The sequence below is a fragment of the Canis lupus genome, chromosome 16 (assembly GCF_003254725.2).
Source record: "Canis lupus dingo isolate Sandy chromosome 16, ASM325472v2, whole genome shotgun sequence".
In the NCBI taxonomy this organism is placed as follows: domain Eukaryota; kingdom Metazoa; phylum Chordata; class Mammalia; order Carnivora; family Canidae; genus Canis; species Canis lupus.
The window spans coordinates 37,831,570-37,859,296 of NC_064258.1; the positions used below are offsets into that span (position 1 = coordinate 37,831,570).

A 27,727-nucleotide genomic window follows, 5' to 3' on the forward strand; every position below is an offset into this window, starting at 1 on the left:
TTTCTCTCTCTCTGTCTAGTCTTAGAGAGGCAATTTTCTGACTGGTAAGTAGTTTGGTCAGGCTAATAATTCAAGAAGAACCATCTCCAGATTTTTTGTTCTTGGTTCTTTAAAGATGAGTATACAGCAGCAAAATTTGATAACATAAAATTGCATAATTCTAGAAACATGATCTGTTTTAGTGAAGTACTTGTGTAATTACTTATAAAGCAAACAAGCAACATATGTTGGATTGTACTTAGTTAAATGCTATCATGTCACTGCAACTAAGACTCAAAGAGTATTTCTTCTATATTGAATGGATGAGGTATCAACCCTTACCATCATCAGCATTTCATGTTAAAATTGACTGGTAGCACTTATAACTTACCGTAGACTTGGGTTTGGTTCCAGAACTGGCCACTGGGGTGGACGATGATAGGTCAGTAGATTCGGTGTTAGAAGACAGATTTATTTGTGTCTGATTTATTGAAATGGTATCTGCTCCACTCTCAGATCCTGACTCCAGATCCTATTAAAAAATATATTGATATGAAAGGCATGTCCATGCTCTCTGAAGGCCTTTCCCCCTGCTACCAGCATCCTTCCAACTCTTCCTACTCCCAACACACACTGACATGCTAAAGAGTTGCTGACAACTGACACTGACTCGTCACCCACAACCATGGATTTTGTAATAAACAACTACAAATGGAGTGAGGAGGGATAGTGTTGAGGGATCAGGAACAGATCCCTTTCTCTTTTAGCACAGGGAAAAAAAAACACAAACACATGGTTTAAAAGAGCAACTAGCACAGAAAAGAGACTACACTAGAACTCTGCCAAGCTGGGGAGAAGCTGCGAGAAAGCTCTCCAGGTCAGAGGAACTGAAGAACATCCTGGTTTATAGTCCCACCCCACCTTAAAAGCCTAGAATGCAGCAGGATCCAGACACCAAAATGGGTGGGTCCAGTCATCTCTATGAGTTTATAACTCCAGTGAGTGCAGGGTCTGCAAGCCCACACCAGCCAGAGTCATGCTGGTGCACTGAAAAGAGAAGCTGGAGTTTAAAAGGACTGAAGAGCTGTGGGAATGCTCTTTCCCCCTCAACCTTAAAGTTCCAGTTGAGAGCAGGATTTGGCTGCCATAAGAAATTTCATAAACCGGGATCCCTGGGTGGCGCAGCGGTTTAGCACCTGCCTTTGGCCCAGCGCGCGATCCTGGAGACCCAGGATCGAATCCCACGTCGGGCTTCCGGTGCATGGAGCCTGCTTCTCCCTCTGCCTGTGTCTCTGCCTCTCTCTCTCTGTGTGTGTGACTATCATAAAAATAAAAAAAAATAAAAAAAAAGAAATTTCATAAACTATAAATGGAGCGGCCTGATGCCACATCAGGCAGGTCCTGATGACATAACTGAAGGGTCTAGTCATCATAGGGAGCTTGTGATCTCAGTGAATCCAATGTCCACTAGCTCACACCAGTCATCCTGTGACTGGGGCACAGAAAACAAGCCATGATTTTTGTGTCTTATCTTATTTTTTAAAATGTTTTAATTATTATTATTTTTTACTTTTCAAGATTTGTCTTAATTTTATTGTTTTATTTTTTCTTGTTCTCTTTTCTTCCTTTTTCTTTTTTCCTTTTCTTTCTTCTTTTATTTCATTATGTTCTTTTTTCTTTTATTATTATTTTTCTTTATTCTTTCTGTAAATGCCATGGCTTAAAAAAATAACTAGCATATATAGCCATAGTTCTGTCCAGCCAGCAAAAGTCACAGCACACACAGTCACATAGGGGACAGCATACACAAAACCACTCCTTCAACTTTAGGAAAAGTAGCTATTTCACCTAATCTATAGAAATAAATACAGGAAGTCAAGCAAAATGGGGAGACAGAAGAATGTGCTCCAAAAGAAAGAACAACAAAAAAAAAATCTCAGAAAAAGAACTAAATGAAACAGATAAGCAATGTATTTGATAAAGAATTTAAAGCAATGATCATAGTCATATACACAGGGGCAGAGAGAAGAATGGAAAAGCTTGGTGATATTTTCAATAAAGAAATAGAAAATATTAAAAAGAACCACGCAGAATTGAAAAATACCATAACTGAAATAAAAAGCACACTAGAGGGAATCAACATTAAATGAGAGGATGCAGGACATATAAGTGATCTGGAAGAAAGCATAATGGAAAGCACACAAGCTCATCATCAAAAAGAGAAAAAAAATTAAGCAATGAGGATAGATTAAGAGATCTCTTGGACATCATCAAGTGAATAAACATTTGCATTATAGGGATCCCTGAAGAAGACAGAGAAAAAGGTGTAGAAAATTTATTTGAAAAAATAATACTTACCTAACCTAGGAGGGAAATAGATATTTAAATCCAAGAATATTAAAATTTGTAAGGAGACACATAAGACTCCAAAGAGTCAAAGCAATCCTGAGAAAGAAGAACAAAACTGGAGGCATTACAACCCCAGATTTCAAGTTACACTACAAAGCTATAGTAATCAAAATAGCATGGTACTGGCACAAAATAGATATATAGAGGCAACAGAGTGAATAGAGAGCTCAGAAATAAAGCCACATTTAAATGGTCAACTAATCTATGAAAAAGAAGGAAAGCATATATGACGGGGATAAGACAGTGTTTCTAACAAATGGTGCTAGGAAAACTGACAACTACATGTAAAAGAATGAAACTGGACCACTATCTAACACCATATGCAAAAATAAACTCAAAATGGACTAAAGACCTAAAGTGATACCTGAAATCATAAAAATCCTAGAAAAGATGAAACATAGTAATTTCTCTGACATCAGCTATAGCAACATTTTTCTAGATATGTCTAGTAAGGTAAGGTAAACAAAAACAAAAATACACTATTGGGACTACATCAGAATAAAAAGCTTTTGCACAGAAAAGAAATCATCAACAAAACAAAAAGACAACTGACTGAATGGGAGAAGATATTTGCAAATGACATATCCAATAACATCCAAAATATATAAAAAACTTACACAACTCAATACCGAAAAAATTTTTGTGCTCATTAAAATGAGCATAGGACTTAAATGGATATTTTTCCAAAGACGTACATATGGTCAATAGATATGTGAAAAGATGTTAAACATCACTATCAGGGAAATGTAAATCAAACCCACAATGAGATATCACCCAATACATATTAGAATAGCTAAAATCAAGAAGACAAGGAACAAGAAGTGTTGGTACAAATAAGTGGAAAAAAAGGAACACTTGTGCATTGTTAGTGGGAGTGCAAACTGGTGCAACCACTGTGGAAAAGAGTATGGAGGTTCCTCAAAAAATGTAAAATAAAAATATCATATGATCTAGTGATCTAGTAATTCCACTATTCGATATTTATCCAGGGAAAATGAAACCAGTAACTCAAAAAGATGTGTGCACCTCTGTGTAAATTGCAGTATTATTTATAATAGCTAAGACATGGAAGCAACCTAGGTGTCTATCAATAGATGCACGGATAAGGAAGTGATTTATATTTATATATAAATAAATATGTTTTTATTTATATAATTTTAATTTATATTTAATTTATATAATTATATAAAACTATTTTATGTAATTATATCCAATTTATATATTAAATACACATTTATTTATATATATAAATGTGAGTGCATGTCTAATGGAATAGTACATGGCCATTAAAAAGGATGAAATCATGCCATTTGAATAAAATAGATGGACCTAGAGGGTATTATGCTAAGTGAAATAAGTCAGACCAAGAAAGACAAACACCATATGATTCCACTCATAAATGGAATAAAAAAGTGAGTAAACAAAAAGTAGAATCAGAACTATAAATACAGAAAACCAACTGATAGTCGCTAGAGGGAAAATGGGTGGGGAGTTGAATAAAATGGATAAAGGGGAGAAGCAGATACAGGAACAAGTAATAGAATGAGTAAGTCACGAGAATAAGAAGCAGAGCGTAAGGAACACAATCAGGGAGACTGTAGTAGCAATGTAATGAGACAGATGGTAGCTATGCTTGTGGTGAACATAACATAATAAATAAACTTGTCAAATCACTAAGTCGTACACCCAAAACTAATGTAACATTGTGTATCAATATAGTATCAGTATAGTATCAACTATACTCAAATTTGAAAAAGGAAATGGGTATAATAATAGCATGCACTCAGAGTTTCTAGGAGTAAGCAAGATATATGCAAAGTACATGGAAACTGTACTTAATAATTTTCATTAAATGTTAGCCATTACCATAAACATTATTATTAATATCATTATGTCTTCTTAAAATTAGTACACAGTATGTATATAAGACATGTCTGCTGAGTGAATGCAATTACTTGGTAATCTCTCCAAAGGCAGTGCATTTAATCCATCAAATGTTCTGTTTGTGTTATAAGGTAGCCTGAGAGCATAGAGGAAAGTTGGGGAGGAGGGAATCCCAAAGAGAGGCAGCAGAGGCACGTATCACTCTACAGTTTTAACCTGAGAAAATTATGCGTTAAATACCTCTGTGCCTACTCTCCACATGTCAATCTTCTCATGCCCACATGGTCGAATATCATCTACACTACATCTATGCCCTCTGGCCTTATGTTCTACCATTCTCTTGTTTCTTGGTGTGCTTCAGCCATACAGTTGTTTTTCAGTTCTAAAACATCAAACTGGTTTCTATGGCAGGAACTATGTCTTTCTTGTCTCTTGCCTCAGAATTTCCCTGTGCCGGTCCCCTCTGGTCGAACCAGGTTTCTGCATGAATATTCATTGACATTTCAAGCTAAAGGAGTTTCCTCCCTTCAAACTCCACAGCATATAATTCTCTATTTCATAATACCTTGTTTATCTATCACATATCAATTATATCCACCCATCATCCTATTTATCTATCCATCCATCCATCTTTCCATCCACCCATCCATCCATTCCTCTGTCCATCTGACCATCCATCCAACCATTCATCTTCCACTCATCTCTTTTTTCTAATCTTATCTGTTTCCCTCTATTAGAATCTATGTATCACAAAAGGAGGGACTTCATCTATCTTATTTACTGATATACCCCCAGATCTTAGAATAGTGCCTGGCATGTAAAACATGCTTATAAAATATTGTTTAAAGAAAGAATAGGGATGCCTGGGTGGCTCAGCGGTTGGGCATCTGCCTTCAACTCAGAGCATGATCCCATGGTCCTGGGATCAAGTCCCACATCGGGCTCCTTGCATGGAGCCTGCTTCTCCCTCTGCCTCTCTCTGTGTCTCTCATGAATAAATAAATAAAATCTTAAAAAAAAAGAATACCTAGACTCAAAAGTATCAATATCTCTTTCTCACAATGAAAGTAGTTTTATAGTTTTTGCTATGAAATTATAAATCACCAGTAGCATTGAAAGGATCCAAGGAGGAAATAGAGAGGAGTTGGCAAAAGGGTACAAATTTTTAGCTATAAGATGAATCAGGTCTGAGGATCTAGTATTAAATATGGTGACTACAGTTGATAAGACTACATTAAAAATAGTAATTAAAATTTGCTACGAGAGGGCACCTGGGTGTCTCAGTGGGTTAAGTGTCTGACTTTTGATTTCAGCTCAGGTCATGATCTCAGGGTCATAAGACCAAGACCTACGCTGGGCCCTACAATCAGTGAAGAGTCTGCTTGAGAATCTCTCTCTCGTCTCCCTCTGCTCCTCCACCCCCATCTCTCTCTAGAATAAATAAATAAATAAAATCTTTAAAAAGAGAAATTTGCAGCCACCTGTGTGGTTCAAAAGTTGAGCATCTGCCTTTGGCTCAGGGTGTGATCCTGGAGACCCAGGATCGAGTCCCACATCAAGCTTCCTTCATGGAGCCTGCTTCTCCCTCTGCCTGTGTCTCTGCCTCTCTCTCTCTCTCTCTCTCTCTCTCTCTGTCTCTCATAAACAAATAAAAATCTTAATTAAAAAAAATCTTCCAACAATGGAAAGGCCAAGAGCAGATAGTTTCACTGATGAATTCTACCAAACATTTAAAGAAGAATTATGCCAATCCTTCTCAAATTCTTCCAAAAAGACTGAACAGAACGGAATACTCTCAAACTCCGTTTACAAGCCCAGCATTACCCTAATATACAGCCAGATGCAGACACTACAACAAAAACAAAACAAAAAAAAAAAAACTACAGGCCAATATCCTTGATATAGATGAAAAAATTCTCAACAGAATTCTAGCAAACAGAATTTAACAGTACATTAAAAGCATGTTACACTATAATCAAATAATATGCAAACATGTTTAACACATATAAGTCAATGAATGAGATGCATCACATTAACAGAATCAAGGATAAAAATATAATCATCTCAATATATTATAAAAAAAGTATTTGACAAAATTCCAAAACTTCTCATAATAAAAGCTCTCCACAAATTGTGTATAGAAGAAATATATCTCAATATAATAAGTGCCATGTATGACAAAGCCACAGCTGACATCATATTCAATGATGAAAAAATAAAATCTTTTCCTTTAAAATCAGGAACATGACCAGGATGCCCACGCCCATCACTCCTTCTCAACACAGAACTGGAAGTTCTAGCCAGAGCAATTAAGCATGAAAAATAAAGTCATCCTAATTGGAAGCAAAATTTCAAATTGAATCAACATGAGATTCATAGTTATAAGTAGCAAGTAATTTATAAGCCATTTATATTTGACACGTATAGCAGCATTCTTTTTGCCTTCCTGTTTATACTTTGATTAGGTGATTAACAGGGTAATATTCTGCCTTTCTAACAATAAAATATTTCTGAGGCAAATTAAGAAATATTTAAAAAAATCTATCATTTATTGTGTCCCTACCTTTCAAAGACAATACTACACAGCAATTACCTGCTTCAATATTCACCAACCCTTTGTGGAAGGTATTATCATCACTACTTGACAGATGAGGTAGTTAAGGCTTAAGAAAAGTAATTTAACCAAATTCACATTATGCAGTAGGGCTTTCATTAAAAGTCAGATTTTTCAGATTCCAGAGTTCAAACTCCTTAAGTAGCTACTGAGATGTTCTGGTGGGGGCATAAAATACAACCACATAAGTGATTTAAGGAAGGTCACAAATATGTAGTTTAGTACAAATCTTTATATTATTGTTTCCTCTCTCTTCATTATGAGAAATAACATGCAAGCTTTCTCAGAATCTGTCACATCCATTCCTTCTTTTCTTTTTCCACTGCTATCATACCCAAATTAAGTGATTAATCAGCCCTAAATTATCATTACAACTGCCATCTAATAATTTTCCTGTGACTACTCTTTGCTTTGTGTAATTCATCTTCTGCATCATCTCCTTACTAGGCTCTATTTATCACTGTTACTCCATGCTTCAACTGTGCCAGGGGTGGGAATATAAAAATCTTAGTGTAGTTCCCCCTATGGGAGGGAACATAATATGATGTGTTATAGTAGAGATGCAGGCACAGTACATTTGTGACATAAACAAGTGGGTAGCTAGTGATTCATTGGATATACAGATCTGGGGATAGAAAAAAAGGTCTCACTGGTGACCCTCAATAAGCAGGAAGTCATGGAATTCATGGTAATTTCCAGGGAGAATATTCTATCAGATGTAGAGAGAAATGAGTTTAAATTCTAGAGATAAGATTTAAGGGTCAAAAATAGGAAGAGAAATCACTGAAGTATATGAAAAGTAACTGATGAGGATATGGAAGAAAAGGAAAGGGAGGAGCCAGAAGCCAACGGAATTGTGAAGTCCAGGGAGGAGAGGATACTCAATTGCATCAAATGCTACTGCTGAAGACTGAGGAGTTACTACTGGATATTTCAGATAGGAGGTGAGTTGCAGAGAGATGATGGAGCAATAAATAAGAATTAAATCACGGAATATATACTTGGTGAAGATAAGCTTGGCTCATGAAGGAGGTCATAGGAAAACAGAGAAGAAAAAGAATACCTACAGATATTTGCAATTGTGAGGCTGCAAAATCCCTGTCATTTGTTTATTCTCTCTGTGAAGAAGAACACAAAGATGTTTGCTAAGAGATAGGTGTAAGGGCTGGGCAGGGTTTGGGAAGAATAGTAAAATTTTTGAATAGCTGCATTGAACTATGGTAAAAGGTCCAGGAAAACCAAAAAATACTGTAAAAACAGTGCAGGAGGTTCAATTAAAAGTAGTGAAGTGGTTCTGGTTTTTATGTTTCTTAAGCTTCTCGATGGCAAAGATGAAATATCAGAAGATATTCTCAAGATTGCCTTATTTACACATTAATTCAAACACAATTAGTAGCTTAATATTCAGAGTACCTTATTATCAGGAAAAAAATTCTTGACAGTCAGAAAAGTAGGTTCTGGTTCTGGAAATGGCACTTATTCCATTGTGAATGGACAATTTGCATCTTGGGGAGGGTTATAATAGAGTGGAATGAGCACAAGCTTTGAAGTCTGACAGATGTGGAAGTAAATCTTATCTTCTGTCTGTCTTTCAGTAAATTACTTGCCATTCCCCACCTGTGTGAACTTAGGTAAATTACTCATCTTCTCTGAAGCTCAATTCTTATTTTAAGATTGTTGAGGGTAAATGAAGTAACATAAATAAAGATTAGTGCTCAGTAAGTACTACCGTCTTCTTCATTCCCCACTTGCATTCTTTCCATGAGATGGGCCATCATTTGGAAGCTCTAAGAGACTAGCACGCAGTGGATATTTGGACAAAATCAAGTATTTGGACTCCAGAGGAGGAAACCAGATTCTGGGTTGGGGTGAACCACCAAGGTGCCCCAACTCGCAAGTCTCTATCCAGGCAGTCTCCTTTAAATCTTTATTTCTATTCTGTTTCTACTTCTATTCTTTATTTTTATTATATTTCTATTCTTATTTTTCATCTTCAAGCCATTCTTAAAGACCCTAGTCTATTATTATTTTTTATATCCTTTATTATAGGTAGAAAACTCACTCCAGCATTTTCTCATAATTAATCTCAAACTGAGATCACTTTTTCATTGTATGTCTTGTCTTCCTTGTTAAACTGTAAATTCACAGTGGAATGTAACGGTGTGAAAGAGGGAGTTTCTCATCTGAATCTGGGACATTGCTCCTTGCTGGATGATCAAGGTCATAATCATGCTGCTATAATCCCTTTATTCCATGGTGCAATTATCAAAAGAAATGGAAAGTGCCTGTGGAAAAAATTTTGATGATGAAAGAATTTTAAAATTAGCAAAGGAAGAGAAATAAAGAACAAGGGATGGCCTAGAAAAACATAAAGACCAAAAAGATGTTTTGAGGACTTTAGGCTATATGTTATTTATCTTTAGCCCAGTGCCTGGTGTGAGTAAGTACATGGGAGAAGGAAAGGAAATAATACATTCTAAATATGTGCCAGATCTGCGTAATACATCTTAACATATATTCTTTCATTTATTCTTTCCAATGAATCAGTAGACAGGAAATAATATTGCCTTTTTTTATATGAACCTGAAGTTGAGAAGTCAAATAACTTTCTTGTATTCTTAGATATTCAGCTGTAGAGCTGGTGATATTTGAAGCCAGGCCTGTAAACTCTGAAGTTCATAAGGTTTCTATGGTATAATTTTGCTTATTCCAAGTATCTATTCAACTGAAAACTTAGAAATGGATCACTATTTATATAATCAACCACTTCTCAGCAATGGTGATGATATTCCATGAGACAGTACATGCAACATAAAATCCAGTTTATACTTTAAATGGAGGCAAAAGATGTAGATATAAGTGAATCCTAAAATCAGCACCTATAATTTGTTCCTGTTTTTGTTTTGCCTTTACCATTGAACAAAGAAACATGTCTAGCAGATAAAAGCTGTCTTGCTTTCTGAGATGGGGACATCACTATGGAGTTGAATTCAGCAATTTGGGTTGGGTTTTTTTCCCCACTAAATACATAGGGATTGAGGAAAGTTCAATATAGATGGAAAAGTGGACAGATTAAAAAAATAGGGAAATAATAATTCTCACCAGACAACTTCCAAAGAGAAAACATATCCCAAGCCTACATTCATGGCAAAAAACTACTAAGAAATACCTCTTACTGAAAAATATTTCTGGCTTTAAAAGTGTTGTAGATAAGTGTAATTATTCTCCACACCCTTCATATATAAACAAGATTAAAACACCCTTCTTTGTTGGTCTTCAGATTACTTTGTATTTCTTCCATTGGGATGCCTTTCCTACTAAAGTATGTGTAAGGCACTTTGACAGCACCAAGCAAGGAGTAATTGATTTTCTCTGGGATGATAGAAGGAGATTTAAGCAAGATTTCAGTGTAAAAATGAGATGAATCCTAAAAGGTAAGAAAAATTATCCAGAGGATCACAGAAAAAAACACAAAAATTTCATTCTACTAGCTTTTAAGTTGAAGCATCTGGTTTCTTTCCCTCCCTCCCTTCCTCCCTCCCTCCCACCTTCCCTCCTTCCTAACTCTCTCTCTCATCAATCTATCATCTATAATTTGCTTACACTCTAAGGTATCCACCATAGTCTGCTAGAGAAAGCAGTATTGTGTAGTGGTTATATGAAATGGCTCTAGATCAAGACTCACTAGGTATATACTCCAGCTCTGACACATACTTAAAAAAATGTGAGGAATGAATGTGTTAGCATGCATAAATCATTTAGAATAATACCTAGCATATGCCAAGGTTAGCTATCATTTTAATTTGTTTATTTACTTTGAAATATCCTGCCCCATGGCCCGAATAAGTCTTGAATAACTCCAGAGTCAGTGATAGAACTATACTAATTAAAGAATCTGATCCAGAGTATTTCTATTTTGGTAGGTTCTCAGATTTATGTATAGGATTTTTCACCCCTTTGATTTTAGATAAATACATAATTTCTTCACTTTATGTATTATTACATAGCAAAAGTAATAGGTTAATTGAAAAGAGATTCATGGCTTAATTATAAGTAAATCTACCATCACATTTGCTTGATCTATACAGAGTAAGCCATTTAATATAAAACTAATAGTAAATATATAAAGTGTGTAGTCAGTCCTGGAATCTGTCTTCCAAATTTTAATTCAAATGTCAGAATCATACGGGAGTGTCTTTTTTTTTTTTTGAGTGTCTGTCTTATATGAAATTAATGCACAGTAGAATAAAACTCTCCCCTCTGGACAATTCATTATGTTTCATGGAGTGAATTCTAGAGTGTTTTCAGGTTAATATCATCTAGATTATTTCTTGATAGTAGTATGCTGGGTTAGTCCAGCATCCATCCATCCATCCATCCATCCATCCACCCATCTATCCAAACATCGATACATGCATGTGTGCATGCAGCAAATATTTAGGTATCTTCTACATACAATGTAAATTTGTGGGATACTGGAAATGGTGTTTATAGGATGTCAGAGAAGACTTACAATGGGAGCAACAAGTATAATGAAGACGATTTGATCTCTAGGTAACATAATTTCCCCAGATGACTTTCTTTTTTGTCTAGCTAATAATAATCATTTCCTTTTAAATTACACTTACTCTTTTAAATAATATTGCATAAAGCACAGAATTACTTGAGTGATATTTACGGAACATTAGCAGGACCACATATAAGTCATGTTACCATCAAAGATGTTTCATTTGCAAGAGGGACTATATGATAAAAAGAGCTATCATTCTCATGGGAAAAGAAGTGGAAAGAGGAAAGCTCACAGGAACATGCCGCCGCAGGTTCGTTGGTGTGCTGGATGGAGAAGAGCTGGTGCTGAGGGCATTCTCAATGTCCTGATCAAGTTGGTCCAGTTTCATAATTAGCAGCACCATGGAGTCTAGCCGTGCCCTATCTCGATCTTCTCTTATTTCCTGAGGAACAGAACATGTTGTTACTGAATCTGAAAGGCCATTTCTTGGAAAGAATAAAAAGTTCCCTGTTCTTCAATGTGACAAAAAGGACACTGAATAATAGGCAGCCTTCTACTCAAGGGGAAAAGGAAGTTCTATTCTGTATCATCAATGGGCTCTTCATTTGGAAGATACTGACCTACTGCCAAAGAAACGTTTTACTTGAATTTTAAATATACATCTTCTGGAAAAAAGTGCAATGAAAAAGAAGTATAACATTAGCGAGTATTGATACATATTTACTACTTTTCAGCTATTTATTCTTGGGAAAAGTTATGCATTACTTTTTTCATGGTACAAATCAATTATGACATACTACTGTTTGTGGTTAGACATTTAAGGATCCATATAAGAGAATATGTTTGAAAAATGCTTCTGAGTATAGTGAAACATGGGAAAATAATCAAAGAAGGCAGGATTTTATTTTGTGCAGTGGGTAGGTTTTTTTGTTTTTGTTTTGTTTTGTTTTGTTTTGTTTTTGCATGCGGCCATTTACCTACTGCCACTTCAGGCTATATCGTCAATATTTCTTTTCAAACTTCTTTTGCTTTCACACATTTTTTAAAAAAAGTCCCACAATTGTATATATTTTTGCAAATGATCATAGTTTCTTATTCTAAATTTCCTATAATACAGAGATATGTTTATGGAAATACTGCTGCTTATAGGAAAACCTAAAGTTTCTGGTTGACCATATAGAGTTATTTGGGCATGACTGCTTACTATTCTTGCATATTCAAATCAAGTTAATTAATATTAGGAATCTTCCAGATTCCCTGTGTGTTGTGTAAGGTATCAAGGTTGGATAGAGTATTGTGTGGGAGAAAAAAGGCTGTGGAAAGCACAGTAAGTTTCTTCAGAATCAAAATCTATTGAGAGATGTAATAGACTCAGGGGTAGCCCTTTTGAGGAAAATCATCATTTCTCATTCATGTTGCCATATTCTCATCTGTCTTTGATATTTATCTGGATGAAATCAGCTTTGAAAGAAACACCAGTGGAGATCTCAAAGGGAAAATATATCATAACAGAAGCCTGAGCGGTATGGGTACAAGGGAGCAGGTGATGATATTGGCAGTAGGATGGTAGGATGACTGCCTGAATCAGACCTTTTGTTTTTGACATTTTTCTTTTAATCCCCTAAATTCTCTAGCCATCATTAGGAAGGATCTCCAAAGAGCAGAGACTAACTAGGGTAATTTCATGGATTAATCTAATTCTATAGGAGTCTCTGTACCCACAAGACTTAGAGCAGATTGTTAATATTACAGAGCATTATTTTCCAGATGTCAAATAATTGGCTTATCCAAGTAAATTGTTCAAAGAATCATTAATTAAGCTAATGATCAGTTATTTGGGTAAGCTGAACTTGTGTTTGGTTTAACAGACTAATGTCAAATTGAAAGAGTCCTATTTCCACAAAGACATCAAATTTGAGAATAAACTAATAATTTTTGTTTTGTTAATTACTTCATATTTCTGTTCTGTGATTATTACTTAAATCTCCTTTCACTGTCCCTGCTGTCTAAAACATGTAATGAGGTTCTGACATAATTACAGACTCTTGTAATCATAAAGGTTTGTGCTTTGTGCTTAAGAGTGTCCAGGGTATTTACAAACAGACTTAAACCTTACTATATATCATATCCTTCGGTGCTACAGACCTTTGTTTTATTCAAAAGAGCCTAATTGGGGTGCCTGGGTGGCTCAGTCACTTGAGTGCCCGACTCTTGGTTTTAGCTCATGTCATGATCTCAGGGTTGTCAGACTGAGACCTATGGGGGGCTCACGTTGGGCTTGGAGACTGCTTGGGATTCTCTCTCTCCTCCTTCTGTCTGCCCTGCTTGCACATGCACCCCCCCTTCTAAAAAAGCAAACAACAACAAAGCCAAAAAAGTATTATTTATAGTAAAATCCTGCTTCTATCTTAAAATGGAGTCCTAGAAATATTAGAGATAATTGGTTTAATTCTCTTCCTAATACCCAGAAAATGGAGAATCTGACTAATAGGAGACTCAAAGTCCTCTTAATTACTTCTTCTCCAATGTATTTGCTTGTATAATTTCCTTCTTTTTTTAAACTGAAGTTATGTTTGGCAAGACAATGTTCTTTGCATCTCTATATCCACATATGTTTTTTGTGTGATTTTCATTTCCCAGTTATAACATCCTCAAGCACAAAAAGTTATGTTTTTCTACCTGGCAGATGAGTCAAGTTATACACTGCATATGCAATATGTTTTCAGGAATAATAACAATAATTAAATCAATATAAGGCAGTAAAACAACATCTCCCAAAGCCATAGAAAGTATATCTTGATATTTTTCCAGCTACTAAGTTAATGCTGGATAAAGAAGTATGTCCTGAGTTGTCCTAGACCTACCAGCAGTGGTCTCAGAAACAATTTGTCTTTGAGTTAACTGGATGCTGAGATTGTGCTTTAAAAACATTTTCAAATCCATGGGCTGAGCATCAAATTATTTAAAATGCTCTGCCAAAAGGAATAAAACCAAACATCCTTGGTCTACAATATTCCTTTAGAGAAATAAGCCTATTTCTTTCCCCTTCCTTCCTGGATGCTTCCTTATTCACCAACCATTACACTTAGCCTGAAGTGTCAAGTACACAGACCAGTATCCTGTGTTGGGTTCCAGAAAACCTCACAAAATAGAACTGACTACAAATCAGATTCTTTGGATAAATTTTATTGTCTTTGTTTTTAAAACCTAGATGTTAATACTCTACTGTTCTAACCTTTCATATGTGCATGGCTAAACTCCAGCAAATAGCTCATGCCTGAAAATAGAGCTTCATATTTGCAGATTTTGGCTAGGTTGACTTATACAGTGAAGCTTTTATTTCATTCTCTCCCTATAGTCCAAGAAGAGAAACTTCTTAATAAATGAAGCTACCTATTAGTGAAGTTCTCAGTATTTCAATAACTTAACTCACTCAAATCAAGGCCAAAATGCTAAATTCTCTTCCTTCCCATCTTTCCTTCTTTCTTTCTTGTAGTCATAACCGTTGTGGGCCAAACACCATTAAAGGGAAAATATAGTCACCAATAAAAAGAGATTTAAAAAAAATCCCTGATTTCCTGAATATTATAGTCAACCATCAGAAGGCAGATAACAGAAGTTAACAAATCACAAGTAAGATGGCTTTATATAGGAACAAGTGCAAGAAGCAAATAGATAGGGAAAGAAACTACACAGTCACTGAAGGGGATTGTCCCATTTTGTATAGGGTGGTTGGAAAAGAGTTTTCTTTGGAAGTGAGGGCTAAATCATGACGGGATGAAAAAAATGGGGTAGAAGAGAGAGACAGTGGTGGAGAAAGAAGAAAAGAAAGTAAGAGAGAGAAAGGAAGAAGAAGGAAGGAAGGAAAGGAAAGGAATGGAAAGGAAAGGAAAGGAACAGGATGAGGAGAAAAGAAGGAGGAAATCTGGGAAAACAGCATTCCATGCAGAGTGTGGAGTGACACCAAGATGCTGAGACAGGAATGAGTTGGATGAATAAAAGGATCAGATAAAAGGTTGGGAACACCAGGAAGGAAAATGACAGGGAAAGGAATGAGTGCTAGGACAATGTGAGGCTGAATATAAACAGGAGCTAAATTATATTCTGTTATGAAGGTCACTGTAAAGAGGTCCAAATTATTCTTTGCAGTGGGGCCACTGGCAGGATGTCAGCAAATTAACGATCTGATATGTGTTTTAAACTTTTAGAGAGTTCTCACCACGTACTGACAACTAAACATTTTTAGAAACCTCACCCTACTTTACATCCAGTGATGCCACGTGACTAATACATGTTAAATAAGTTCCATTTATCCGAAGATTATTTTCTAGTCCTATAGTCCTTTTTTCCCTCCTGAAGTCTGAGTCGGATCCACATTATGGTAATTATAAGGAAATAACAAATTTAAGAGCACACTTATCTTGATGAACAATGAATAATACATGGAATTGTTGAATCACTATTTGGTACACCTGAAACTAGTATAATACTGTGTGTTAACTACAGTGGATTTTAAAAAATAAATACTTTTATAACATGGCCTTACATATTTTGAGATCAAAGTGAAAGAAGAAGGCACTGTTTGGGAAGCTGTTTCTTGGAGGTAGAGAGTGGTATATTGGTAAATGTTTAGAAACTAGATTCCAAAAAGAAAGTCCTGATTTGTAGCATGTGTCAATTTTTCTGTGACTTAAATACTGCCGTGGCTGATCTCCAGCTACCAAATAGACACTATTGAATGCAGAATTGGAAGAGATGCTCCAAGACTGCTCTTGCGAGCTTATGCGAGCTGGTGACCAATAGTTGTAATTATGGTTTAATCAATGTACTAACATATTGAAATAATGCATTTTATTTATTTAATGATAGTACTTTCCTTAACCTTTGCAGGTAAAGTTCAGTATAAATTGCAGGCTTAAATTTAGTGTTCTCCTGGAGACTTTTTTTGTTCTTAGAAGTTCTCACTAAACTGCTTTCCTTGCACTATCCATTATTTATATTGTAAAATATCTTAAAATTCATTATAATTAATACATCTTTATACTTGTATTTTTACTTAAGTAAGTCAAACATATTTCTTTGAGTAACTCATTATGTATTTGAATATTTTCTTCAAAATTTAACACTCTAGAAATCTAGAACCCTAGGACCATGGCTATTGGTTCCATAGTGTCCTGACTTTGCAGAAGAAAGTAAATTCTAGGGGGTTTTAAGCCAGATTACTTCTCCGTTAGCAAATTGAATAGAATAGAGCCCATATTTCCCAACTCTCTGTCCTGATCTTTTTCAGTATTCCAGTTTGCTTTTCTTTCATGGATGCAATTATTAATTTAATTCCATTTAGTATCATTTATTCTCTCCTCAACTCCCGCAATCTAGTTCCAATCCTTCCAATATACAGAAACTATGTTAACGAAGAACAACAATAACCACAATTAAATGCACAAAACTTTTGCACCTAAGCTAGTTCTTTTACACTTTTATTTAACAACCATTCATGATGTTTATTGACCATCTCCTGTGTGCTATGCACTGTTCCCTAGGAAGCCACCTATTTCATATTTGTACAGTTATAATGTTTAGAAATGCCATGGAGTCAAATTCTGCCTTCTGCAATTCCCAGTTTCTCTCTCCAGAACTAGACAGAGTAAAGTCGTGTCTATTCCATGAAAGAGTCTTTCAAATATTTGAAAAACTTTGTTGTGCCCATTTTCTTCCTTTTCTAAGTGAATCATCCTCAGTTCCCTTAATGATTTCTCATATGACATGTTTTCAAACCCTCATTAGTTCTGTTTACTCTTCTCTGTATATGACATAATTCTGTCAATGACCCAATTAATGGTTGGTGCCCAGAATTAAATATATTACTCTACATGTTGTCTGACCAGGGCAGAGTAGGCAAGTATTTCCCCATGTTCTATACACCCTCTCTAACACAGCTAAGAATTAAGTGCCTGTTTAGAACATGAATAGGCTATTCTTAATGGGACTGCCATGGTTTGCTTTTTTAATGAGGAAAAGCTATTTACTTGCCTGTGAGCTGACCTTGAGTCAACAGTGTGATATATGTCTCCTTTTCCCCATATATGCCTGTGTAGCAGTAAGAACAGAAACATCCTGTTGTCTTGACACTATAACCGGCTGTTGTCAAGGTATAGATAATATATGTCACAGTTGTGGAAGAAATTCCAGTTGTATTTCTTTCTTAAACTCATCAGTGCACACTTAAGGAAATTTGGAGAAAAACTATTCAGTTTGATTTGTTGTCAAAAGGCTAAAATGGTCAACCCACATGGTTTTCCATTGGGAAATCTGAAAGATTCCCCCCCGCCTTTTTTTTTTTTACCTCCAATAGCTATTTAGTCCCTGGGCAGTGAGGTCACTTTGATTACAGTGGAATGTGAGGGAGATAAACAGAGTTTTTAGGGGGTCATTCTCTCCAGGTGTCTGAAAAGGAATTCTCTGAACATGAGACTCCACTACCCTTCTTTCCTTCTATCTGGGGAAGATAATTCCAACCCTCCTCTTTCTCCAGATGGTCTTTATTGAACAGCACAGGATTCAGTACATATACATGTAGTAAGGAGGAGGTGAAATTTACCAGACATTTTATAGACTGGGCAAAATATGAAGTCCAGAGAAAAGGATGCTCCCCTAAAGATGCAGAGAGAGGTTCTGTTTTCCTAATGCCAAGCATTTGGAAGAAAACCAAAGAAATTCAGTAAAAGACCAGAATGCCTCCAAATAGTGGACATTTGGCTCGGCAAATTTAGCAGTGCCTGAATGTTCTGCTTGTCAATGAGTTGTGGCATCACATAGACAGCCGTAATAAATTAAATAGTAGGCCAGGAATAGAACTAAGACTTCCTGATTCATAATCCAAGGTTCTGGCCCCTACACTGTCTTTGATTCTATACGGATCTCACTGGCTATTCTGGGCTGGTAATACTCCTTGCTCACCCATAGTAGAAAAGAACCTTTTAGCAAAAGACTTGGCCCAACTTCATTTTGAATTATTTGATCTGCAGCCAGCTGGACTAGGATGAAATCTCATATTAGTGTTATACATTTCATTTGACAATAAATTCCTCACCCTAGACTTTCCTTTCTTAAAATAATATCCTGTTTAAAGAACCAGAAAGTTATTAATTTTTTTTCTTCAGAAGCAGTGAAAATTTTCATCTGAATAGCTGGTCAGAAGCTAAAGATAATATAATTATCCTATGTCAGAATTTCTAGGCAAGTTATATAAGTCAATCTTAATTTTTATTCTGGTGCATTTCAAAATGAAACTTATGTAGATTAAGAGGTAGGTAATAAAACCAACCAGGAACTAACACCTATTTGCCAGATATCGTCTGTTGAACCACAAAATCTTTGCATGTTACCTTAAATTAATAGTAACATGTGCCAATATCATTTTAATATTAGATGACACAGAATGATAAATAATATCCTCATTCAAAGTTACTACAAGGCATCTTTTAACTGATATATAAATTATGGCTTTATATTAAGTGTTTATGTTCATTTCCTATGTATCTCCTCCCATTCATCAAACATGATGAGGAAAACCGGTCTCTGCTTGATTTTTAAACTCCAACAAGGCTTCAAATAGAACATTTTTATGTTGGGACTTCTGTAAATAGTTTACACACTCTCCTGCATAGTTTCAAAGCACATCTATGCAGCTGGTCCTAAGGAGTGCTCAGAAGTGGCAGGTGTGAGTCGGGAAGAGAACTGTGTGGGCAGTAATTCCTCTCTATTCCAAGGAAATCTGAGGATGACTTCCTCCACTAGGTTTAAAGGCCCATTTTGTGGAGTGGGATATAATTTCTACTTAAATAATTCGATAAACATTATGAAATCAGTCTTTAAGTGCTAAAATTGGAGATTAACTTTCAGGGTTACTTAGTACATTTATAGATACAAAGTCAGCCTTTCTGGGTTGATTATTTATTCTCTATCATCATGCTTGCTTGATATCTGCAAATCCTTGAAGTTTTTACTTTTTTTTTTTTTTCTTTTTACAATTCTCAGTAGCTCTCTCCTTGGGTTCAGATATTGAAGGAGACATGATTCTTTCTGGTATGAAAACAAGAAAAACATCCATTTAACATTAAAATTCCATCTACTGTTTTCAAGAATATTATGATCATCTTTCTTTAGGTGTGGATAACAAAGAAAGACAAAAGTAAAAATTTCCTAATTTTCCATAAAAATATATGACTTAATTTAGAAAAAAAGTCTTGTATTGACCTGAATCTGTCAACTTTCCTAGTTTTACCTTTCAGACTCTTTCTCATAATGCCTGGTGTTCCTCAAATGACAGTCATCTTGAGGACTACCACTACATAATTCTTAATATTTTTCTTTAATTAGATTCACATTTTTTACAGTTAAAATAATTTAAAAAATATATTCATGCTATATATCAGTTATAATTTTATATTTCCTATTGTATATTAAACTATAAAATTATCAAAATAAATCACTATACTATCTGATATAATCTCACATAAATTATATTACATTTTAGGAAATGCTTAGTTAGAAATTCAAAACTTATTTTGGTTTCTTGAATATGCCATGCTCTCTCTCATTGCAACCAGGATTACTAAGTTTAGCAAATAAAAATATAGGATACTCAGCTTCATTTGAATTCCACATAAACAAGGTTTTGTAGTATAAGGATAGCCCATGCAATATTTGAGATTTACTAAAACATTTTATGTTGTTTATCTGAAATTCAAGTTCAACTAGGCATCCTGAATTTCATCTCGCAACTCTATTTTGATCCATGGAATCCTTCTCCTTTGGCTTAACATACATCTCCCCTGCCTGGGTATATCAGAGGAAACCTTTTGTTTTGAGTATAGTGTCACTCCAATGGAGAGGTCTTACAGAAGTTGTTTCCTTAAATGAATGAACAGTAATTGCCTCTTAAGATATGCAACTTCAAAGAATAGAAAATACCTTTTCTTAGTGTGTTATTTAGTGTTATAATCCTAGGCAAATCTAAGACTTCCCATTTTGTTTTTTTCTGTGGTAACAAAATAAAATCTGAAAAATGCATGAGGCTAATCTTTTAAGAATTGCAAATTTACTTGAATTATTAATATTTTGTATGAAATTTTCTAGGAATGAGTAATTTCAGATTGAATCCTTTGCTATTGTATATTTTCTCACTTCTATCATGTGCAATGTGTCTGTGGCTCTGTTGGCACAAAGAGGAGTCTTCACACTGAAAAAGTATGGAAACTATTTATCTAACTCCGTCCTCTCATTTTTTTCCTGATGACTTACATTAGCAAATTTAAGAATTTCCCAAGCTACAAACTTAGATTAATGGCAGGATTGGAAAATCCCGGTTTCTTGCGTTCATCCTTACTTCTGGTTACCTAAGTAGGCATTAACACTATTAGACCTACCAGGCACTTTCTTCAACTCTATAGGTGACCCAAGAGGACATATTGCCCATACAAATTCATATGCATTGAAAGACCTGGGATGAATACGTGTAGATTAGAAAAAACAATTTAGTCTCACATGGATGGCATCTTCATATTATTAATCTACAAGTTTAGAAGAAACATCATCTTATTGATGATTTGTTCCTTTCTTCCTCCTTCCCTCCCTCCATCTGCTTTTTGTTTTCTTTTCCTTCCCTCTTTTCTTCACTTTTTTCCTTCCTTCTGTCTCTCCTTCTTTTTGTTTGTTAACAGTTCACTCTATCAGTGGTTCTCAAATATGATTAGGCATCAGAACCACCTGAATAGAATAGCTTGTTAAAATATAGCTGCTGATTCAGTAGGTCTTTAATGGGAATGAAACATTTGCACTTTTTACAAGTTCCCAGGTAATAATGTTGCTGCTCTATGGAGGGGGCTACACTTTAAGAACTCTGAACCACATACTAGTACTAGTTCTCAACAGTGGCTGATTGTAAGCACACTTGTATAGCTTTGAAAACTTCCACATTCTAAGGCTCCACACTCCAAATTTCATAGGTGTAGGGTGGGGCCAAACCAGTGTGTTTTTAAGAAGTTCAGCAAGAAATCCATTAATCTCTTATATTAACAGAATAATAAAAAAAATACAACATATAAATGTCCAAAAAAGGTATTTATAACATTCAAGACCTATTTTAAATCACTTCTTAGTGATTTAATAAGCAGAACAACCAAAACTCTCTCAGGTAGCAAGGATTTAAAAGGCAATTATAGCAAGTTTTGAAGATAAATATTAGAAACACTTCTATACTTTTAAGAAAAAGTAGAACACTCATTATCACTCATTTTATTTAATGTTGTGATTAAGGTTCTGGCTGAAGCAATAAAACAACAAATAGTAGCAACAACAACAAAATGGAGAGGTAATTATATTACAGAGGAAGAGAATTTGTACTTTAAAAATCCCAGAGAATAATCTGAGAATCAACAAAGGAAAACACAGAAACATTGTTGTCCACTATCATTAGCCATTTATAAAATAGAATAGGGGTACCTGGGTGGCTCAGTCAGTTAAGCGTCTAACCTGAGTTAAGCTCAGGTCATGATCTCAGGGTCCTGGGATGGAGCCCTGCATTGGGCTCCCTGCTCAGCGGAGAGCCTGCCTCTCCCTCTCTTTTCCACTTGTGCTTCTCACTATCTCTGTCGCTATCTTGGTCAAATAAATAAATCTTAAAAAAAAAAAAACCAGAATAGAGAAAAATAAATCACAGTGACAAAAAAATCTAAAATATCTAGAAGCAACTGAACAAGAAGAAATAATCAATATTTTTATGGAGAAAGTTAAAAATGTCACCAAAGTATGTAAAAGAAGACAACAAATGGAGAGGTACATAATTGTTTTGGATAGGAACATTCCTTCTAACATACTTTAAAGCAATGTCTGTTTCCCCTCTAGAATGTAATGATCATTGCCTGTTTTGTGCAGTGATGTAACCCAAGAATCTAGAACAGTGGTTGGCACATGATATCATAAAATAAATGTTTGTTGAATGAATGAATGAATGAAATCTTAATTGTCTTTCAATTAATTTTTAAATCCAAAGTAGTTTAACTCGAAACTCCTATAGGATTTTTAAAATGAAACTTGCAAAGCTGATTCTTAAAAAAACAAAAATGAAGAAGTCCCAAAGGAAACAAAACATTTTAGTATAAATATCCTTAAACATATATGAAAATACAAAAAAATATTTTAATAAACTTAGATGCTGAATTAAAATTAAAATTTGTCAGGATTTTGTTAATTTTATTTTATGTATTCCTCTCTACTTTTTAAAAAACAATATTTTAGATAAATTCCTGACATTATATTTCACTCACAAATGCTTAAGTATGATAAATTGATTTTAAAATTCTCTTGTAAAAGGAAAGGAGGGAGTATTAATTATAAAAATCTTAAAACAAAACAATTCAAACATTTTTTGACACTGTATAAAAATCTACAAATGAAATTTAAGAAACAAAACAAAGAAAAAAAGAGACAAAAAACCAGACTCTTAACTATAGAGAACAAATTGATGGTTACCAGAGGGGAGGCAGGTGGGTGAAACAGGTGAAGAAGTGAAGGGGATTAAGAGCACACTTATGATGAGCACTGAGTGACCTAGAGAATTGTTGAATCAGTATATTGCACACCTGAAACTAATATAACACTGTATATTAACTCTACAGGAATTAAAACTAAAATCCATAAATGAAAAGACTGATAAAAATCAAAAGGCAACTGACAGGGAAAATATTTGGAGCATGTATAATGAAGAACTAAGAAATTATTAAAAACAATAAAAATGGCAAAAGCATTCAAAAAAGCTATTATATAAGAATGAATATTATTTAAAATTCTAAACCTCAGTGGTAATCAAAGCACTGCAAATTAAATAAATAATGGAAATTATTTTTCATCCATCAGACTGTCAAAAAAGAAAAAAAAGCTTGACCACATTTGAGATTGACAATCTCTTCAGAAATGTAAAGCTCTGCCTTTTTTGGAGGCCAGTTTGGCCTATTAAAATTAAAATAGGACATGTCCTTGAACTTGGCATTCTAATTTTAGATATACATCCTACAAATTACTTGTAAACATGCAAAAATTAGTATGCCCAATACTATTCACTGAAACTTTTTTTGTGTGTGGCCAAAGAATTGGAAATAACCTATGCAGTCATAAGCAGAATACTGTTTAATGTAATAAATTATTGTACCATTATTTCTTAGACCATTACCCATTAGTTGCAAATATGAAGTAGGTTCATGTGCACTGACACACAAGTAACCTAGTCAGCTCTTCAACGTAAGTAAGAAACTGTGGCTCTTTGGAGGGATACAGCCCCATGGCAGGGTACACTGCTCGATGAGTAAAACACGGTTGCCCAGGAATTCTCACTTTAGTCTGGTGTCCTTGTGCAGGGAACAACCTGTATAATTGTACTGGGGGCCCTGCTACTCGTTAGTAAAGCACTCCAAGAAGGTTTATTAAATGGAAAAAAATGTGAAGGACAATATCCTATAGCATGAAATCTTTTAGGTACCAAATGAGCACACATATATATGTGCATGCATAGTATTCAGACACAGGCACACACACACAAACACAGACTTGAATCAAAATTCTGTATTTTGATATGCATATATATAGATGCACAAAGATCTGTAAAGATACCTAGCCTTTGGGAGTGGGGGTAGAACTGGGAGGAGGCAAAGGAAACCCACGTTTTTTCATATAGTTTGAAATTCCTATAGGGAGTTTATGATTGTGAATTACATCAGCAATTGTCATTTTTTATTAGGTAAAAAAGTAAATATTTATTAAAAACAATAAAACACTACAAATTACAATTTTAAAAAGATGGCAAATACCACAAACAGAATACCCAGAAAAATTTTTGTTAGTAAACTGAATAGCACACTTTATTAATACCATTCTCCCCCCGCCTTTTCTGTTATTGTGAATGATTTTAAAGGTTTGGAATATCCATATATTGTCATACCGTGAAGCCTTTTACTTAATGATGGAAAACCCTCATTAGCGATATGGAAAGATGTCCACACATTCAGTATATAAGTTTACTAAATCGTAAAGTTACTAAATTTTCACACGTGAAGAGATGATTTATCTTGGCCATTGGTTCTACCTACCTCCCTGAGTGCCAGTCTCTGCAGCCAGATGAGATCTGGTGGTCATCTCTTTCTGTGACCATTAGTTTCAATATATTGAGTCCTGGCTGGAACTACTGACCTATTCCTGGTGTTCCTGGTTACTCACCAGAGTTATAATTCTCTTCTTACAGCTTAGACAAATTCCTGAATAGCTGCACTGTTTCTTTTAGCCCCAAAATAGAAAAGAGTACCATTATGACCTTGACTCTCTACCGTAAAGCCAAACTGACATTTTGTGAGAAATGATAAAATGGTATTCCACACTTGCTAAGATTTACAGAGCTCTAGTCAGTGAGCATATTAAATAGAATGTAGATGATGCTATATGTGATTTTAAGGCTAAGTTTTAGGGGATTAGCTACATACTTGCAATGAATTAAGATAAATATTCTTATTTGACATTTTATTTTTAAAAAATATTTTATTTATTTATGAGAAACACAGAGAGAGAGAGAGAGAGGAGCACCAGGTAGAGGGAGAAGCAGGCTCCATGCAGGGAGCCGGACTAGGACTCGATCCTGGGTCTCCAGGATCACGCCCCGGACTGAAGGCGGCGCTAAACCACTGAGCCACCTGGGCTGCCCAAAATTTTATTTTTTTAAGTCACATAGCAGCTAGTGCTATGCAATGTATCTTGATAGAATTAATTAATTAATTAATTAATTAATTTTAATTTATTTTTTATTGGTGTTCAATTTACCAACATACAGAGTAACCCCCAGTGCCCGTCACCCATTCACTCCCACCCCCCGCCCTCCTCCCCTTCTACTACCCCTAGTTCGTTTCCCAGAGTTAGCAGTCTTTACGTTCTGTCTCCCTTTCTGATATTTCCCACACATTTCTTCTCCCTTCCCTTATATTCCCTTTCACTATTATTTATATCCCCACATGAATGAGACCATATAATGTTTGTCCTTCTCTGATTGACTTACTTCACTCAGCATAATACCCTCCAGTTCCATCCACGTTGAAGCAAATGGTGGGTAGAATTTAATAAAAATGTTAATACTATTGATAAATACTTAACCCAGATGGCGATTTAAGTGAACATGTGTCAGAGGTTTTTTTGTTTTTTTTTTAAGTTTTTTTTTTTTTTAATTTATTCAGGAGAGATACAGAGAGAGAGAGAGAGATAGAGGTAGAGACATAGGCAGAGGCAGAAGCAGGCTCCATGCAGGAAGCCCATTGTGGGACTCAATCCTGGGATCCCAGGATCAGGCCCTGAGCAAAGGCAGACGCTCAACCACTGAGCCACCCAGGGGTCCCTGTAAGGGTTTTTAAGAAGTTATTAGGCAATCTGTTATGAAGGGACACCTTACAGAATAGGAGAAATTATTTGAAAATCATAAATTGATAAGGGATTAGCAGCCAAAATATATAAAAACTCATACAACTGAATAACCAAAAGCAAATAATCTGATTAAAATATGGCAAAGGACCTGAAAAGATATTGTTGCAAGAAGACATACAAATAGCCAGTATATGAAAAAGTGCTCAAAGTCACTAATTATCAGGGAAATTCAAATTAAAACCACAATAAGATACTACCTCACACTGGTTAGAATGACTAATGTAGAAAAGACAAGAGAAACCAAATATTGGAAAGAATGTAGAGAAAAGGGAACCTTGTATGCACTGTTGGTGGGAATGTAAATTGGTAGAGCCACTATGGAAAACAACATGGTGGCTCCTCAAAAAATTAAAAATGGAACTATTATTTGATCCAGCAAAAATACTTTTCTGGGAATATATCCAAAGGAAATGAAATCAGTATCCCACAGAGATTATTTGTAGTCCCATGTTCACTGCAACATTATTCACAATAGCCCAGATATGAAAACAACCTACATGTCCATTGAAGGATGAATGGACCACCCCTAAAGAACTGACCATGCCTAAAGGAATATGATTCAGCCATAAAAAAGCGGAAAGTCCTGTCATTTGTAACAACATGGATGAAGCCAAAGGACATTATGCTAAGTGAAAGAAGCCTGCCAGAGAAAGACTAATGCTGCATGGTACCACTTACAGGTGAAATCTTTTTTTAAAAAAAGACCTCCTTTTATATATTTTTAAAGATTTTAGAGATTTTTATGGATTCGTAGATTTTATGGACTAGAATGGTGGTTTCCAGGGGCTGTGGGATGGAAAATGGGGAAATGTAGGGGAAAAGGTACAAACTGTCCCTTATGAGAAAAATAAGTTTTGAGAATCTAATGTAACTATAGTTAGCATGGCGACCATAGTTATTAATATAGTACTGCATACTCGAAAATTGCTTAGAGTAGATCTTAAACATTCTTCACACATGCACGCACATGCATACACACAGAAGAAGTTAATCATAAGAGGTGATGGGTGCATTGCTTATTTTAATTCTGGTAACCATTTCACAATGTGTATAATATCATATCATCACTTTGTACATTTTGAATATACACATATATTTGTCAGTTATTCCTCAATAATGTTGATCAAAATGAACACAAATCATTGACAATTAAATTCCAGCATGTACACAGTTTCCTTTCAGTATAGATATTTCTTTCATTAATGTCTTTGTGTTGGTTACCAAATTAAAAAGGAATAACCAGTCAGTAGTAGCTCCCTCATATTATTAAGCATTTCACACACATTAGTCTCCCAATATTTTGAAAGCCTGAATGAGAGGAGATGGAGCATCTGGCTTCCCTGAAACCACTGAAGGACCCAGCAGAGAGAACGAATGTAGTGGAACTCAAAAGTATTTTTTGATTAATTAATAGTTGTGTACTAAGTTCCAGTCTTTAATGAGCATCTAGACAATATGATCAATCTCTAAAAGTCGGTTTCTACAGAAAGAAAGCATCAACAACTGCTATGGAACGTTGCTTTTTCTTTTCAATTGAAGAGAACTTTTTAGATGCACTGATTAGAAAATGTGTTGGCTGTAGAGTAGGTCATTATTTGTGTCCTTACAAGACTTAGTAGAAACTCAAAAATGTCTTTGTGGTATAATGCTTCTGAGGGAAAGGGACATTTGAAAAATAGCCTTTTGCTTCCAAAATATTGAGGTTACTCATCCTCCAATTCCCTGAGATCATTAAGACCTGTTTGTTTGCCTTTCTCTTGTGCATAAGGAAACCAAACAATGCCTTCTTTTTTCCCCAATATGGTAATAACTCT

General features: G+C 35.1%; 1 protein-coding gene across 10 annotated transcripts in view; it reads right to left on the reverse strand.

Annotated features, from left to right (window-relative positions):
- Positions 1 to 27,727, reverse strand: part of DLC1 (DLC1 Rho GTPase activating protein) — a 493,459-nt gene that overhangs the window by 293,645 nt on the left and 172,087 nt on the right. For 9 of the 10 annotated variants that reach the window (XR_007402564.1, XR_007402565.1, XM_025475287.3 and 6 more), the window contains 2 exons: positions 11,689 to 11,838; positions 371 to 511 (listed from right to left, as the gene is read on the reverse strand). Coding sequence is in view for 8 of the 10 variants with exons in the window: in XM_025475287.3 (XP_025331072.1) it covers positions 371 to 511; positions 11,689 to 11,838 (291 nt within the window). In the remaining 2 variants the exon portion in view is untranslated. The remainder of the gene's footprint in view (positions 1 to 370; positions 512 to 11,688; positions 11,839 to 27,727) is intronic. The other variant, XM_025475546.2, reaches the window with a different exon arrangement.